The sequence below is a fragment of the Scomber scombrus genome, chromosome 19, assembly GCF_963691925.1.
Source record: "Scomber scombrus chromosome 19, fScoSco1.1, whole genome shotgun sequence".
NCBI lineage: Eukaryota > Metazoa > Chordata > Actinopteri > Scombriformes > Scombridae > Scomber > Scomber scombrus.
In genome coordinates, this window is record NC_084988.1 from 23,722,369 (window position 1) to 23,734,892 (window position 12,524).

The 12,524-nt window shown below is 40.2% G+C and overlaps 1 protein-coding gene across 1 annotated transcript in view; it reads right to left on the reverse strand.

The window, feature by feature from the left end:
• Nucleotides 1-12,524, reverse strand: part of myt1lb (myelin transcription factor 1-like, b) — a 46,188-nt gene that overhangs the window by 17,022 nt on the left and 16,642 nt on the right. The window contains exons 5-9 of the mRNA XM_062439807.1: nt 10,657-10,791; nt 7,397-7,487; nt 4,819-4,926; nt 2,156-2,382; nt 797-1,089 (exon numbers count right to left, since the gene is read on the reverse strand). Of these exons, the coding sequence (XP_062295791.1) occupies nt 797-1,089; nt 2,156-2,382; nt 4,819-4,926; nt 7,397-7,487; nt 10,657-10,791 (854 nt within the window). The remainder of the gene's footprint in view (nt 1-796; nt 1,090-2,155; nt 2,383-4,818; nt 4,927-7,396; nt 7,488-10,656; nt 10,792-12,524) is intronic.

The following is a 12,524-nucleotide window of genomic DNA, read 5'->3' on the forward strand; positions in this document are numbered from 1 at the left end:
ATACAGGAAAATAAAAAATTGCCCTGCTGAGCTCTGAGTGTAAGACACAGCCACGGATCTTTGATGGAATGTGTGTGTGTGGATGTGTACGACTGAAATCTCACTATCTCTGTCGGTTTTCACTGTCAGTGTTAATATAATGAAGGAAGCACAGAGGTAATCTTACTGTGACTACAGCGGGAGGCCAAAGGTGTGGTGAGTATAGAGTCATGTGATACTGCGGTGTCCAATCAGAGTGTGTTTGTAACTTCCCATTGTAATAAACAATTTGTTTGTTAGAATGTACATTTAGTATTTTTGTTGGTTTTATATCATTTGAAATGACATTTGCATCATTTTTTACAAAAAGTAAGACTGAATGCTCTTGAAAATGTCAAATGGTATAACCACAAAATAATGATAAATATTACATATTTTATCTACAGTGTATTTAATTGGACTTATACTAATTATTACTTCATTTTAAAACATCCAATGAAAAGACTTTTTACATTTTACATTTTAAAGAATTTTGTCAACACTTAGAAGGACATAACCTAAAAACAAAAAATCTTTCTAAATAAGTTTGGAAATTATGTAAAATTTGTTACAAAACATAGTGTTGTGTTGCAAAAGTGAATTATATGTATTCCACATTTTAGTTCATATTTATTTTCCTGTATATAATCAGATTTCTATGAAAATATACTGGTTACACCAACTGGACACATCATTGACCCATATAAACATACACTTTGGGCATTCAGGTAACATCTAAATGTATGATAAAACATTTCCCCCCCCTCTCCCTTCCTACCTGCGAGCATAGGTCCGGAGGTTTCCCCCCCATTCCGTGTGGCATCTCCCGGCAGCGCGTGGACAGGTTGAGGATGGCCGTGGCCGCCATGTGGGCAGCCTCCATGTCGTGACTGTAGTCGAAGCTGCTCTTGCTGCAAGTGCTGCTGGCGCTGCTGCCCCCGCCCCCGCCGCCGCCTCCACCTGCGCCCCCTCCTCCTCCGCCCCCGCAGCTCAGGCTGCTGCTGCTACTGCTGGGAGCGTAGGTGCTGGTGGTGCTGCTGGCCGAGCTGGAGTTCTTGCAGTATCGTTTGGCTGCAGGACGCATAAAAAAAAAAAAATCAGTCAACATTAAAGGTGAATAAATGATGTTGATGTGGGTTTATGAAGTGTGTGGCTTTAAAGTTAAACCCTGCAAACTTGTCACATATTGTTATAGATTTTTTTCACTTTAAAAACTTTGGAATATCAATATCAGACTCAGGTATATTATGATTCTGACAACACCAATATTACTCTTGTACAATCATGTTACTATTTTCTTTACTATATTTTTTTTACCACTATTGTTTTTATTGCTTGTGTACTTATTATTTATTGTTCTTTATTCTTTTTATTGGTGTTCTTTCTACGGCCCGACTGATGCTGGACTTTTGGGGCCGATACCGATACCGATATTAGTGAGTAAAAAAATTCTGATATGGATATATTGGCCAATAATATTATATATACAGAATATACAGATAAACATGTTTTTGTAATGATCCCTCAAATGTAATGAATGCATGATATTTTACAGTTTAACAACAAACGTTATCATATAAAATGACTATAAAATGACATCAGTGCACTGAAACAGTAAACTTAAATTAATAATGAGAATTAGCTATCAATAAAAAAAACCCCAATAAAACAACAACCTATGCATATATTAAACTTGAATTAATAAAAGGGTCAAATATACATAAAATGCTGCCTATATAACTTCTAAAACCCCCCCCCCCCCCACAATATCAGCACATATTGGACAACATATTCACCGATACCCATCTGTGATAGGTCAATATCGGCTGATAATATATCGGCTGACTGATATATCGGTCGGCTAGTTCTTTCTATTATTTGCTATCCACTTGCTGCAATACAGTAAATTTCCCCACTGTGGGACTAATAAAACATAATCTTATCTTGTACTGATTTTTAGGATTTCTAAAAGCCACATTTTAAGAACAAGACTGCCAAACTTTTCATACATAAAAACTTAACACTATCAAACATCATAGGTCTAAAACTGTAAATTCAGGATGTGAGAGATGAAAAAAGATGTCACTGGAATGTCTAGGGGAATGAAACATGACTCATTTGCTGAAAAAAGTAGTACCGTCATATCCTTTCGGGGAGGTGTCTCTTTGCCCGTGAACTTTGGGTGCGATGGCCCGTTTCCCGTACACTTGGTGGTTGTTGCTGCCGTCGAACGCGCTGTAGTCGAAGCTGGTCTTGGAGTACTTCTCCAGCTCCTTGGCCAGGTTGGAGCGGGGCGTGCTGGTGGAGACATTGTTCTTGTAACCATACTGTGGATAGTCCAGTTGTTTGACAAAGCACATAGGCCTGGAAAATAAATGACGAGGGGGTGGAAGTTGGACTGAGGCACTCAACATTGCCCAGGGGGGAGGAAGGAGAGGAGGAACTTGGGGGTTTGGTAAAAAAAAAAGGGCAGATGCATGGGGAAGGGGCAGACTGTGATGGGAATACTCCAGGGTTAGAATATGGAGGAGGATGCCGCTGGATGGAGGGGTGTTTTTGGGGTGCAGGGCCCGTTTTTATATGTCATAGCATGGATATGTTTCTCCCTCTCGCTTTAAAAAACCTGCTACAAATATTTTTCACGCCTAGTCAATAAAAAACAGGCTAAATTGAATCCCTGCATATCTTTTATTACGCTTGCATACTTATGATATGCTTTTATCATTTGATATGCATTTATGAGCGCAATCCAAAACCAGGAAGAGATGAAAAGTAAGATCTCACACTGCCGATGCTCACTTATGATATAAATATAAAAAAATTTACAATTACTTATGACTTTTCATCACAGCGTTTTCATGACTATCAAACAAACTCTCGTTCAAAAACATCCCAGCCGTCGCTGTGATAAATGAGGCAGATTCTGTTAAAATCTAATAAAGCCATTTGCCTTCAACAGCGAGCGCGGAAATGAACATACAATCTCTTGAAGTATTCTCAGGGGGGGGACAAGAGAACATAAACATAAAACAAAAAATAAAGGGAGAGACTTAAAATCTCAATAGCTTTATGAAATGTAGAGGGGGAAAAAAAAAAGGACAAAAACATTCCAGCATGCCTGGATAATAGTTGTTGACATGTAAATTAACACTCAGCTTTTTCCACATCAGTTTACATACATTCATTTGGACAAATCTTCCCCATTCACTTCAATGAGGAAGTGTGTCCAAACTTTTGACTGGCACAAAAATCACATTTACAGTGAATTCAGTGATCAAGCTAATTTCACATGTAATATATTAATATGACAATAGACAATAGAACGGACCAGGGGTGTCAAATATACGGCCCGCAGGCCAGAACCCCCCGCAAAAGGGTCCAATCTGGCCCACTGGATAAGTCTGCAAAATATAAAATTGTAGAAAAGTAATTCAAATTTTCGAGTTTTTTCCCACCCTGACCAGGAAACGATCCTCTGAAAAAACAATAATAAATACTGTGATCATATTTTAATCATTCATATACTGAACATTGTGCAAAGTGTTGTCAATCAGCAGCTTCTGTGCAAAGTAATCTCAGCGTTTCCCATTAATTATATAGAATGTGGCAGCCTGTCATAGTCTAAACTGTGCCGCCACAATGTCACGTTGTTTTGACCAGTTGCTTCATTAAAGCATCTCACCCTGCACCAGAGCCATAGATACTCTCTGCTGCTACTCTGCCTCCTCCCCTCTCCTGCTTCTGTGAGTGTGTGTTGCTTGTGGAACGCGATAGGCAAGCCATAATAAAACTATAGCTGTAGAAAAAGACTTTAAGAACCAAGCAATGATTGTTCTTTGTTTGCAGTAGCCTGGTGACACACAATTCATTTAGAAACAAAATGCATGAAAACGCCCAAAAGCAAATATTCTAGAGTTCTATATGCTCTATTATCTTTGCCGTAGCTATACAATTTAAATGGGGGACATACACACAAGTTGACATGTGAGAGTGCACCAGAATGATGCATTTAACTTAACCCTTACATGCTGTTCAGGGTCAAATTTGACCCATTTTTACATTTAAGAGCTGTAAAAACACCATGTACACATTTCTTTAAGCCAGACTTTTCCTAATGAGAACCACAGTATACAAAAATGGAAATAAAATACATTATTTTATTTTTGTGCAGCTGAAACATGTACAACATTTAAAAATCAGCATTCAAACATGTTGTATTCTTCATATAAAATGTATAAAAGAATCCCCTGGACTATAAAACAGTGATTGTGAATGTCTTTTTTCTGCATAAATTAATAGATGAGGAATTCATGAATGTAAATTGGTTTAGAGACTAAATATGAGTCAGACTATGAACAGTATGTAAGGGTTAAGATGTACAAAATTTCCTTCTGGGGGAGCTGGACTCCCCTCGAGGGTTGAACTGAGGTCCAACCACCATGGTCTCTCAAAATTCAGTGGCAAACACTATAATCTGAATTAAGATGAGACATAATATTGTTCAAATTGCAATTATTTTTCTTAAGACATCTCAGATCTGTTTACTAAATAGAAGGTTTATTATAGTAAAGTTTTTAATATGTACATTATATATTATTTATATCTTTATATTTATATATATCTGGTCTGGCCCACTTAAGATTGAACTGGGCTGTATGTGGGTGGCTCTTGAACTAACTGGAGTTTGACACCCCTGGAACTATATGCATCTACTGTAAGTTTCATGTCTTTCCATGGTTTCAGCTGTCTCCTATAGAGAAGTTATTACACGTAATGTGAATGAAAGTGAGTGAATACTACCTTAAGACTCGGTCAGAGGGCTGGTTGGATTTGGGGCCGTCGCAGCCCTGGTGCTTCTCCTGGGCTTTGGCCAGCTTCTCTGCTGCGGCGATGGGACAACCTGACAGACTGAAACGAGACAGTGGCGTTAGGTGGCACGTGTGACACAATTTCCAATAGGTGAAAATATTACACTGAATGCATATACTGTAAAAAAAACCAACTGTTTGGCTTGTTAATAACTGATTGTCAGCTGGCGTGGCGGGGGGCTGAAAAAACAGTTAGTGCACATCTGTCTGTCAGCTAATCAATCCCAGCGTCTATATACCGGTTTGAAAATACCTGACTACGGTTCAGAAAGTCTACTTTTAAAATGCTAAATCCTTCGTTTTCGCAGTTGGCGACAGCTTGAATGTTCTTGGTTGAGTGGAAAATAATCCTCAGAATAGTTTTTCCCATATGGACCATTTTTATGTACATTCTGCAGCATCTTTCTATCAAAAAAGACATACATACACTCACATACATACACTTGGGGAACTAAACCTGCAGTGTGTCTGAATGAGATTTAATGCTGTAAAACATCTTCCTGACAACTAACTGACCAAATGTGACAAAAGTTCATGTTGTTATCCTTAACCCCTATTATTCTCCATCCTCTCTGTCAGCTGGAGTGTGACGGGGCTTCAGTGAAAAAAATGATGTTTGACAATGGCCTGAAGCATATATAGAGTTGTGTTCATGAGCACCTGTCATAAGACGTGCATAAACGCCTGTGCAGGGATGAAAGTGGGTATCAGTTTCGGGGGGTGTGGGGGGGGTGTGTGTGTGTGAGGTAGTATGGAACTCTTTCTAGTAAAAGTGAAAGTTTTACGGCGCGTGTCCATGTGTGCACCTATTTTGCACCGCCGCCGTGTTGCTGAGCACAGCACGGAGGCATTCTGCTCTTCCTCCTCCTCCTCCCCGGGTCTGCACCTCTTCCTTTCACCCCGGCTGAGTGGCGGAAAGGTGCTAATGGCTGCTGCTACGCCCGACTCCCCGAGCATCTGCTGTGGGTGACACTCCTCTTTCACTGTCACCTCGCCCCCCGCCACCGCCACCCCCACCCCTTCCCCCACCCCCTTGTCTGACAGGCACTGGCGAGAGCTTGCCCTGCTATTTCAGGGTTTTCTCCCTTCAAACCTGCACCTGATAGATGCCATTTTTTCGCCAGGAGCTGATAAATGATTTATGCTGCTGAAGGTGTGAATTGCTGCATTCTAATCAGGCTCAGTTAAAACTATGGGATTGTTAAGCAGCTGAACTACTTGCCAACATTACACTAGAAATGCTAACAGTGCTTATCCATACACACACATAAAAAATGATGTGATGGAAAGACATAAAATAGGGCTGGGCAATACAGTCATTGACCTCTTCATTAAGTACACCTGGGCAATCTAATTCAATTCAATACAACAGCTCTGAGTTGTACTTTTGTTGTAATTTGTCTTTTTGTTTTAATGTATTCTGTTTGTCTTTATGATTGTATTATTTATTTGGTTAAATGTTTTTGCTGTGTTGTATTTTGTTAAGGACCCCCTCGGAAACGAGATGGTACATCTCAAGGGGTTATCCTAATAAAGAATTTCAATTATTACTGAGGTCATACTAAGTGGTGGTGGCATACTGGGGTGCATCATAATGACTGGTGTTCCTAATATTTTGCACCCCTCATGTATGTTAATGTAGTGGACAAAATATTAGGAACACCATTCAATATAATGCACCCTAATTCACCACCATCACACACCATGACCTCAATAATAAACATAAAGTAGAATTATTACCTTCTGACAATGTAAACAACAACTTCATAAATGTAGAATTGAAAGCAGAGCTGTTGTATTGGTTTGAATTAGATTGCATAGGTGTATCTAATGAAGAGATCAGTGAGTATAAATCGATATTATATCGATATCATGATATTTTATAGATATCGACTTAGATTTTGGGTATCGTAATATCGTGATATGGTGCAAGTGTTGTCTGTTCCTGCGTTTAAAGTGTGAATTACAGTAAACTGATGTACATTTCGGAACTTTTCTAGATTGGGTTTTTGTAACCATAGAATGAGCCCTTTATATTTACATTGGGAGCGGGTCCTCTTTCACAGAGGCTGCCATGTCGCACCACCATGTTTCTACAGTAGCCCAAAACAGACAAACTTAACACTGGCTTTATAGAACTGTTCTATGATTTGCATTTATCCACTTACTCATTATATCCACATTACTGATGATTATTTATCCAAAATTACATTGTGTAAATATTTTGTGAAATCACCAATAGTCATGCGTACAATATTATCGTAATATCGATATCGAAGTATTTGGTTAAAAAATATTGTGCTATTTGATTCTGCCCCTATTGCCCAGCCCTGGACAAATACAATGGATTTAACAAATAACTCAATAAAAATATGACTTTAATAAGAAATAAGGGATGAAAAAACCAAGAAAAACACCTTATAAATGTATAAACTGAAAAAATAAAGTCCCACGGTGAAAAGAACTGAACATGGACAGTGCCAGATCCACACAGGCAGGCTGTCACTTACCTTCTGTGGGAGTTTCTGTTGCTATTGACATGGCCGCGTCCCGTGCAGCCAGGCGTAGGACACTTAAGAACATTCTCATACATAGCCACGACTTCACACGCAGACAGGAGATAGGAGTGAAAGACAGGGAAGGTTAGGAGCCCCCTTAACAATCACGCATGAGCTCTATTAGTGTGTGAGGAGCTTTGGCATTATAAACATCATTAAGAAATGAGCCCGTGTGAACCTAAATGACCCCTCCTTCATTTTAATGAACACTAGTTTGAAAGGGCAGGCGAGGTTTCCTACCATATTGCTTCCACTTATCCGGCCCTTTCAAATTAGTATTCATGGAATGGGGATGGAGGGGTGGGGGTGGTCATGAATAAAAAGATGTCATTTAAGTTTAACAGGACAAAAAAAAAAAAGCTGGTAAGAGACAGAAATGGAAAAAAAGGAAGTTTTGAGCATGCAGAGAGCGGCGCGAGCAACAGCTCAATCAAGCAAAACACAAGGTTTTGGAATCAATGGGAGGAAGCAGACGGATGGGATACAGCTCCTTGATAGAGTGCGCTTTGTTATCATCGGCACGTTGTTAGGGTAGAGAGCGCGGTCTTCAATACCATTTACCATTAAAACAGTCCATAACTGTCTCACATCCCCTCGGCAACTAGCCAATTAGATTAATGATCTATGGATGTCCGAGAGGAAGTGTCGGAGCACCGGAGGCGGGTGGAGGTAGTGGTGGTAGTGAGGGAATGTGGGGGTTGGTGTGTGCGGGTAAGGGTCGTCTCGGCACCAGTGGCGCGCAGGGCCAAACCCCATCGGCATCAGCTTCATCATTATCACCCCCTTAAACTTTAACCCCCTCATCATCCTCCTTCCCTTACATACTAATTGGCGTTCAGCGCAGGTAATTGGACGAAGCCTGGCCACCTCGACATGCCACAAGCCAATACATTATGCATATCGCAGTTTTGTCCTGCCCCCTCTGCACAGAGACAGAGCCAGAGTGACAAGAAATTAAAGCAGCAGGCTGATTCAGAGGGAAAAGGAATACATGGAAACGAATGGGACGTGGTTCCAAATTCTTTATATTCTAAAAAGGTAAATTCCTTTCAAGAGGAAAACAAAGACTACTGTGTGAGGTGATTAAATATTTTAATATTCGACAGAAGAAGAAGAAAAAAAGAGCCACAATGAGCAAACAAGAATTGGAATGAATGAATTTGAGATATAATTTAATCGTCTTTTTTTCACATTTCCCAAGGAAGAGCCTGGCTGCACTGTGTGATTTCCCAATTAAATGAAGCCACTGTATTAATAAAACATCGTCCATCCACTACAGCAAATGTGTTAATAGGAAAGAGAGAGGGAGATTTGCCCATGGCTGAGTCCACCCTGCAGGCAGCTCCATGTGTGACATGGACTAGTCTTTACCTTGAAAGTGGTGGAGTGAGGAGTCTGTCAGCATGAGACTATTGACCACTTATTGATAGGATGCTGGTGACTGGCTGCTTTGTGGCTGATAATGCAGAAACCTGCTATGTTGATGTCTGACCTGTTGATGTCTATGCATAATGTCAAAGCAAGTTCTGACCAAATAAAATCATATGGCGTGACACTATAAATGTATATTTTGAACTGGTTATATCTAAGTTCAGCTGTTTTTCATGGATATTGACATGATTTATAAGGGAGATGATTTATCTCTCATTTGAAAATGTATTTATTAGTTCATGTAGATTTTGGAATATAAAATAAAGATATTAGATGAATAATGTCAAAAGTCTGGCATGGGCTTAATTGGTACTGTGACACTATTTAAGCCCATGTGTGCTCCAAATAAGCCCATGTCTTGATTTACTTATAAAATATAAAAAAATATTGATTTCAAAGAATTCAGTAACATGGTTACTCCACAACACTGCCTGTAGCAGGGCACCTTTTCATAGCTACAAGACTGTAGTGTGTGTGTGTGTTTTGAAGTCGGGGGATAAGGACTGAAGATGATGCCGTAAAGATCAAGAAGAAAACTTTTTTTGCGATCCTGAGCATCCTGTTCAGTATTTAGGCGGGTATCGTTTCCACCAAAAGTCAGCCCGATCAACACAAGTGAGGAACAGGAGGAGGAACACAGACATCATATTCCAAAAATCTCCAGTGACAATCAATTCCAGCCCATTCCGAATTCCATTTTGGGGCTCTCGATCCCCCGGTCAAGGTCAAGCGCTCTGAGTCATTTCACATTTCTGGGAGACGAGTACATCTTTAAGGTTAGGGACCTTTTTGTGCAAGTCTGTCGTCGTCTGTGACACGGCTGGTCTTTTTACAAGCCTGGCTGTAATGGTAACTAATTTCTTTGCCATTTAAAAAAAAAAAAAACCTCTTTTATTTTGATTGCGGTCTGGGTCACGGCAGATCATAACTTGATTTTCACGCTGCGGTTAATGAAACGTGTAAAGGGGCTTTTATTGAGAAGTTTGCACAAGGTGAATGAGACTAAATAGTCAGGGTAAAACCTCTAAAGGGAAAACTCACTATTCATTCAAGGCTAATGTTTATTGCCACTTCATTTGATCTGTGGCTTAGAGATATGATACTGCCTTTCTATTCAACGGCGCTTAATTGAGCAAGGAACACAAAATAAATGAATCAAGTTTATGGCATGGATGACTGAAACAGACTCAGTGTTATTAAGGTGAGTGAGCACATCCAAGTTTGGTGACAAAAAATGAAACGTTAAGACTATTAATGTTAAAGATTGACACAAATGAATGAAATACAAGCATGACATCGACACTTTTTCTTCTCAGTCATACATGCAGTGTATAAACCACACTGTGAAGAAGAAAGTATGAATGAAACCAGCAGCAGTGGATGGGATTAAACACTGTCAATCCATCTAGTGGAGGAGAAAGTCTCATGCAGTGGAGTAAAACACAGATTGACAGCTCTTGACCATCCCACCAATTGCTGCGTCGCCACTGTTTGCACATCACTAAGGCCTCATTTCCCACTTCATCACCACGGCACACTAGGCAGGCAATCAGCGAGCACGAAAAAACCACGGCCCCATGCAAAAGGTCACGAGAGAAGTGCAGCTGCAACCCGTCCGACCCCCCCACCCCCACTCAAATATCAAACACAGACCAACCACGACAGCAAGTTCACAGCGCACGGGACATGCCAGACTCCAACATCAAAGAACACCAAGGCCACAGGTTGGGTAAATAATGTTTAGCTGGTGTGTGTGTGTGTGTGTGTGTGTGTGTGCTCACTTTCTGGTGGCACCCTGTCTTTGTGCGGACAGCCGGACAAGCTCCGATGGTGGGGGTACAAGCCCGTCACGTGACCCGTGCCGTCGCAGCCCGGCGTCGGACACCGGCTTTCCTTCTTGTCGGCGCGTGAAGCATCTGTGAGCAGGAAGTCACATTGAGTCGATCACACACTGAGTACAACATGCTGGCAGATGTAAGAGGGAGGGGGAGGATGGGGGCTATCAACAGACCTGAAAAAAAATAAAATAATGCGATGCTGATGGAGGCAGTTACTATGGCAGCCACATAATGTCAGAGCTATAAGTTGCGACTGAAGAACAGTATCTCCCAGATGTTATGTGAGTTACAAGGGAGTTAAAACTGCCATTGGTGGATAACAGGAAATATATGACTGAAAGATACACAGATACTGTATTATGTAGAGAGCTGTGAACAGCTGCATCGTGAAGGAACAGATGTTGAAGAACGCAAGATATTCAGGTTATATATATGTCAGTCTATTCTGGATTTCACAGACTTTTTAATAGCTGTTGCCAAGGCTTTAATATCAACTGGGAATGGAGGGGGTAAGGGGATGGAGGGGTTAAAAATCATGTATCTGTTTTATTATTCACAGTCAATACTACTCATATTAATTATTTGATGAGGCAGTACCGGTCTTTTTAATGATGTACATGCACATATAATATTATTCTAAAATAAACTGTAAGACCTCTATCATTAAAAACCTAAATGTGATTTTAAAGGTGCAGTGTGTGGGATTTAGTGACATCTAGTGGCAAGGTTTTAGATTGCAACCAACTGAATACACTTTTCCTTCCAAGTGTGTAGGAGAAACTACAATGGCCACGGAACTTGTGTGACACCCAAAAGTCCTTCTATAAAGCCAGTGTTAAGTTTGTCTGTTTTGGGCTACTGTAGAAACATGGCGGTGCAACATGGCGGCCTCTGAGGAAGAGGATCCGCTCTCTAAATAGATATAAAGGGCTCATTCTAATGTTACAAAAACACAACGATTTTTAATTTCAGGTGATTATACACTGATTAAAACATATTTATGAATATTATATTCCATTTCTACCAAGTCCATTTCACTTGATGCCACTAAATTCTATATACTGCATCTTTAAATAGGGCTAGTATATGAATAATACAGCAATTATGTGGCATGTCTGATTTTTAAATTTGGCCACTGTTCATTTGGAGAGCACAATAACCAATTTCATGATAATGTGTTATTTTCCAGATTGATATTAAAATGTAAAATGTGTTAAAGAAGCTCTGACTTCATGTGCCCCCCACCCCCTCAAATATGAAACCAAATCTACGCCCTTGACTAATGCAACCACAAATATTCTGAAGTGGATTTTTGAAATTTTATTTATAAGCCATTATTTATTGGAATGGAGTGAAGACTGACAAGGACAAAGATGCAATAATTGGCTTGTTGACAGATCTTTTAATCATGAAGTTTGTTTACTGTAATGAAATTGTGAAATTATGAAATATAACAACTCTGGTGTGAGTGACCCTCCCCCCCAAAAAACTCTTTCATCTTCCAGTTTAGATTCAATTAGGAATTTATCACTCTTCTCTTCATTAGAATCGCTCATGCCTTCACATGACAGTTTGTTGAGCTGAGTGCTGCGAGAGAAGGTCCAAAAAGCACACACACACACACACACACACACACAAAAACACCGGATGAGATTGTCTTTCCCATCCCCAAACCTGCTTCTCCTGTTTCTTCGAAACCCAGATCAGATATGGTTACCACCAAAAAGCAGCAATGCCAAGCCGTGCCAACTGGCTTTGTTTCTCCAATGCAAGCATCCACCTTTCAAAACATTTTCACTCTCACACAAGGT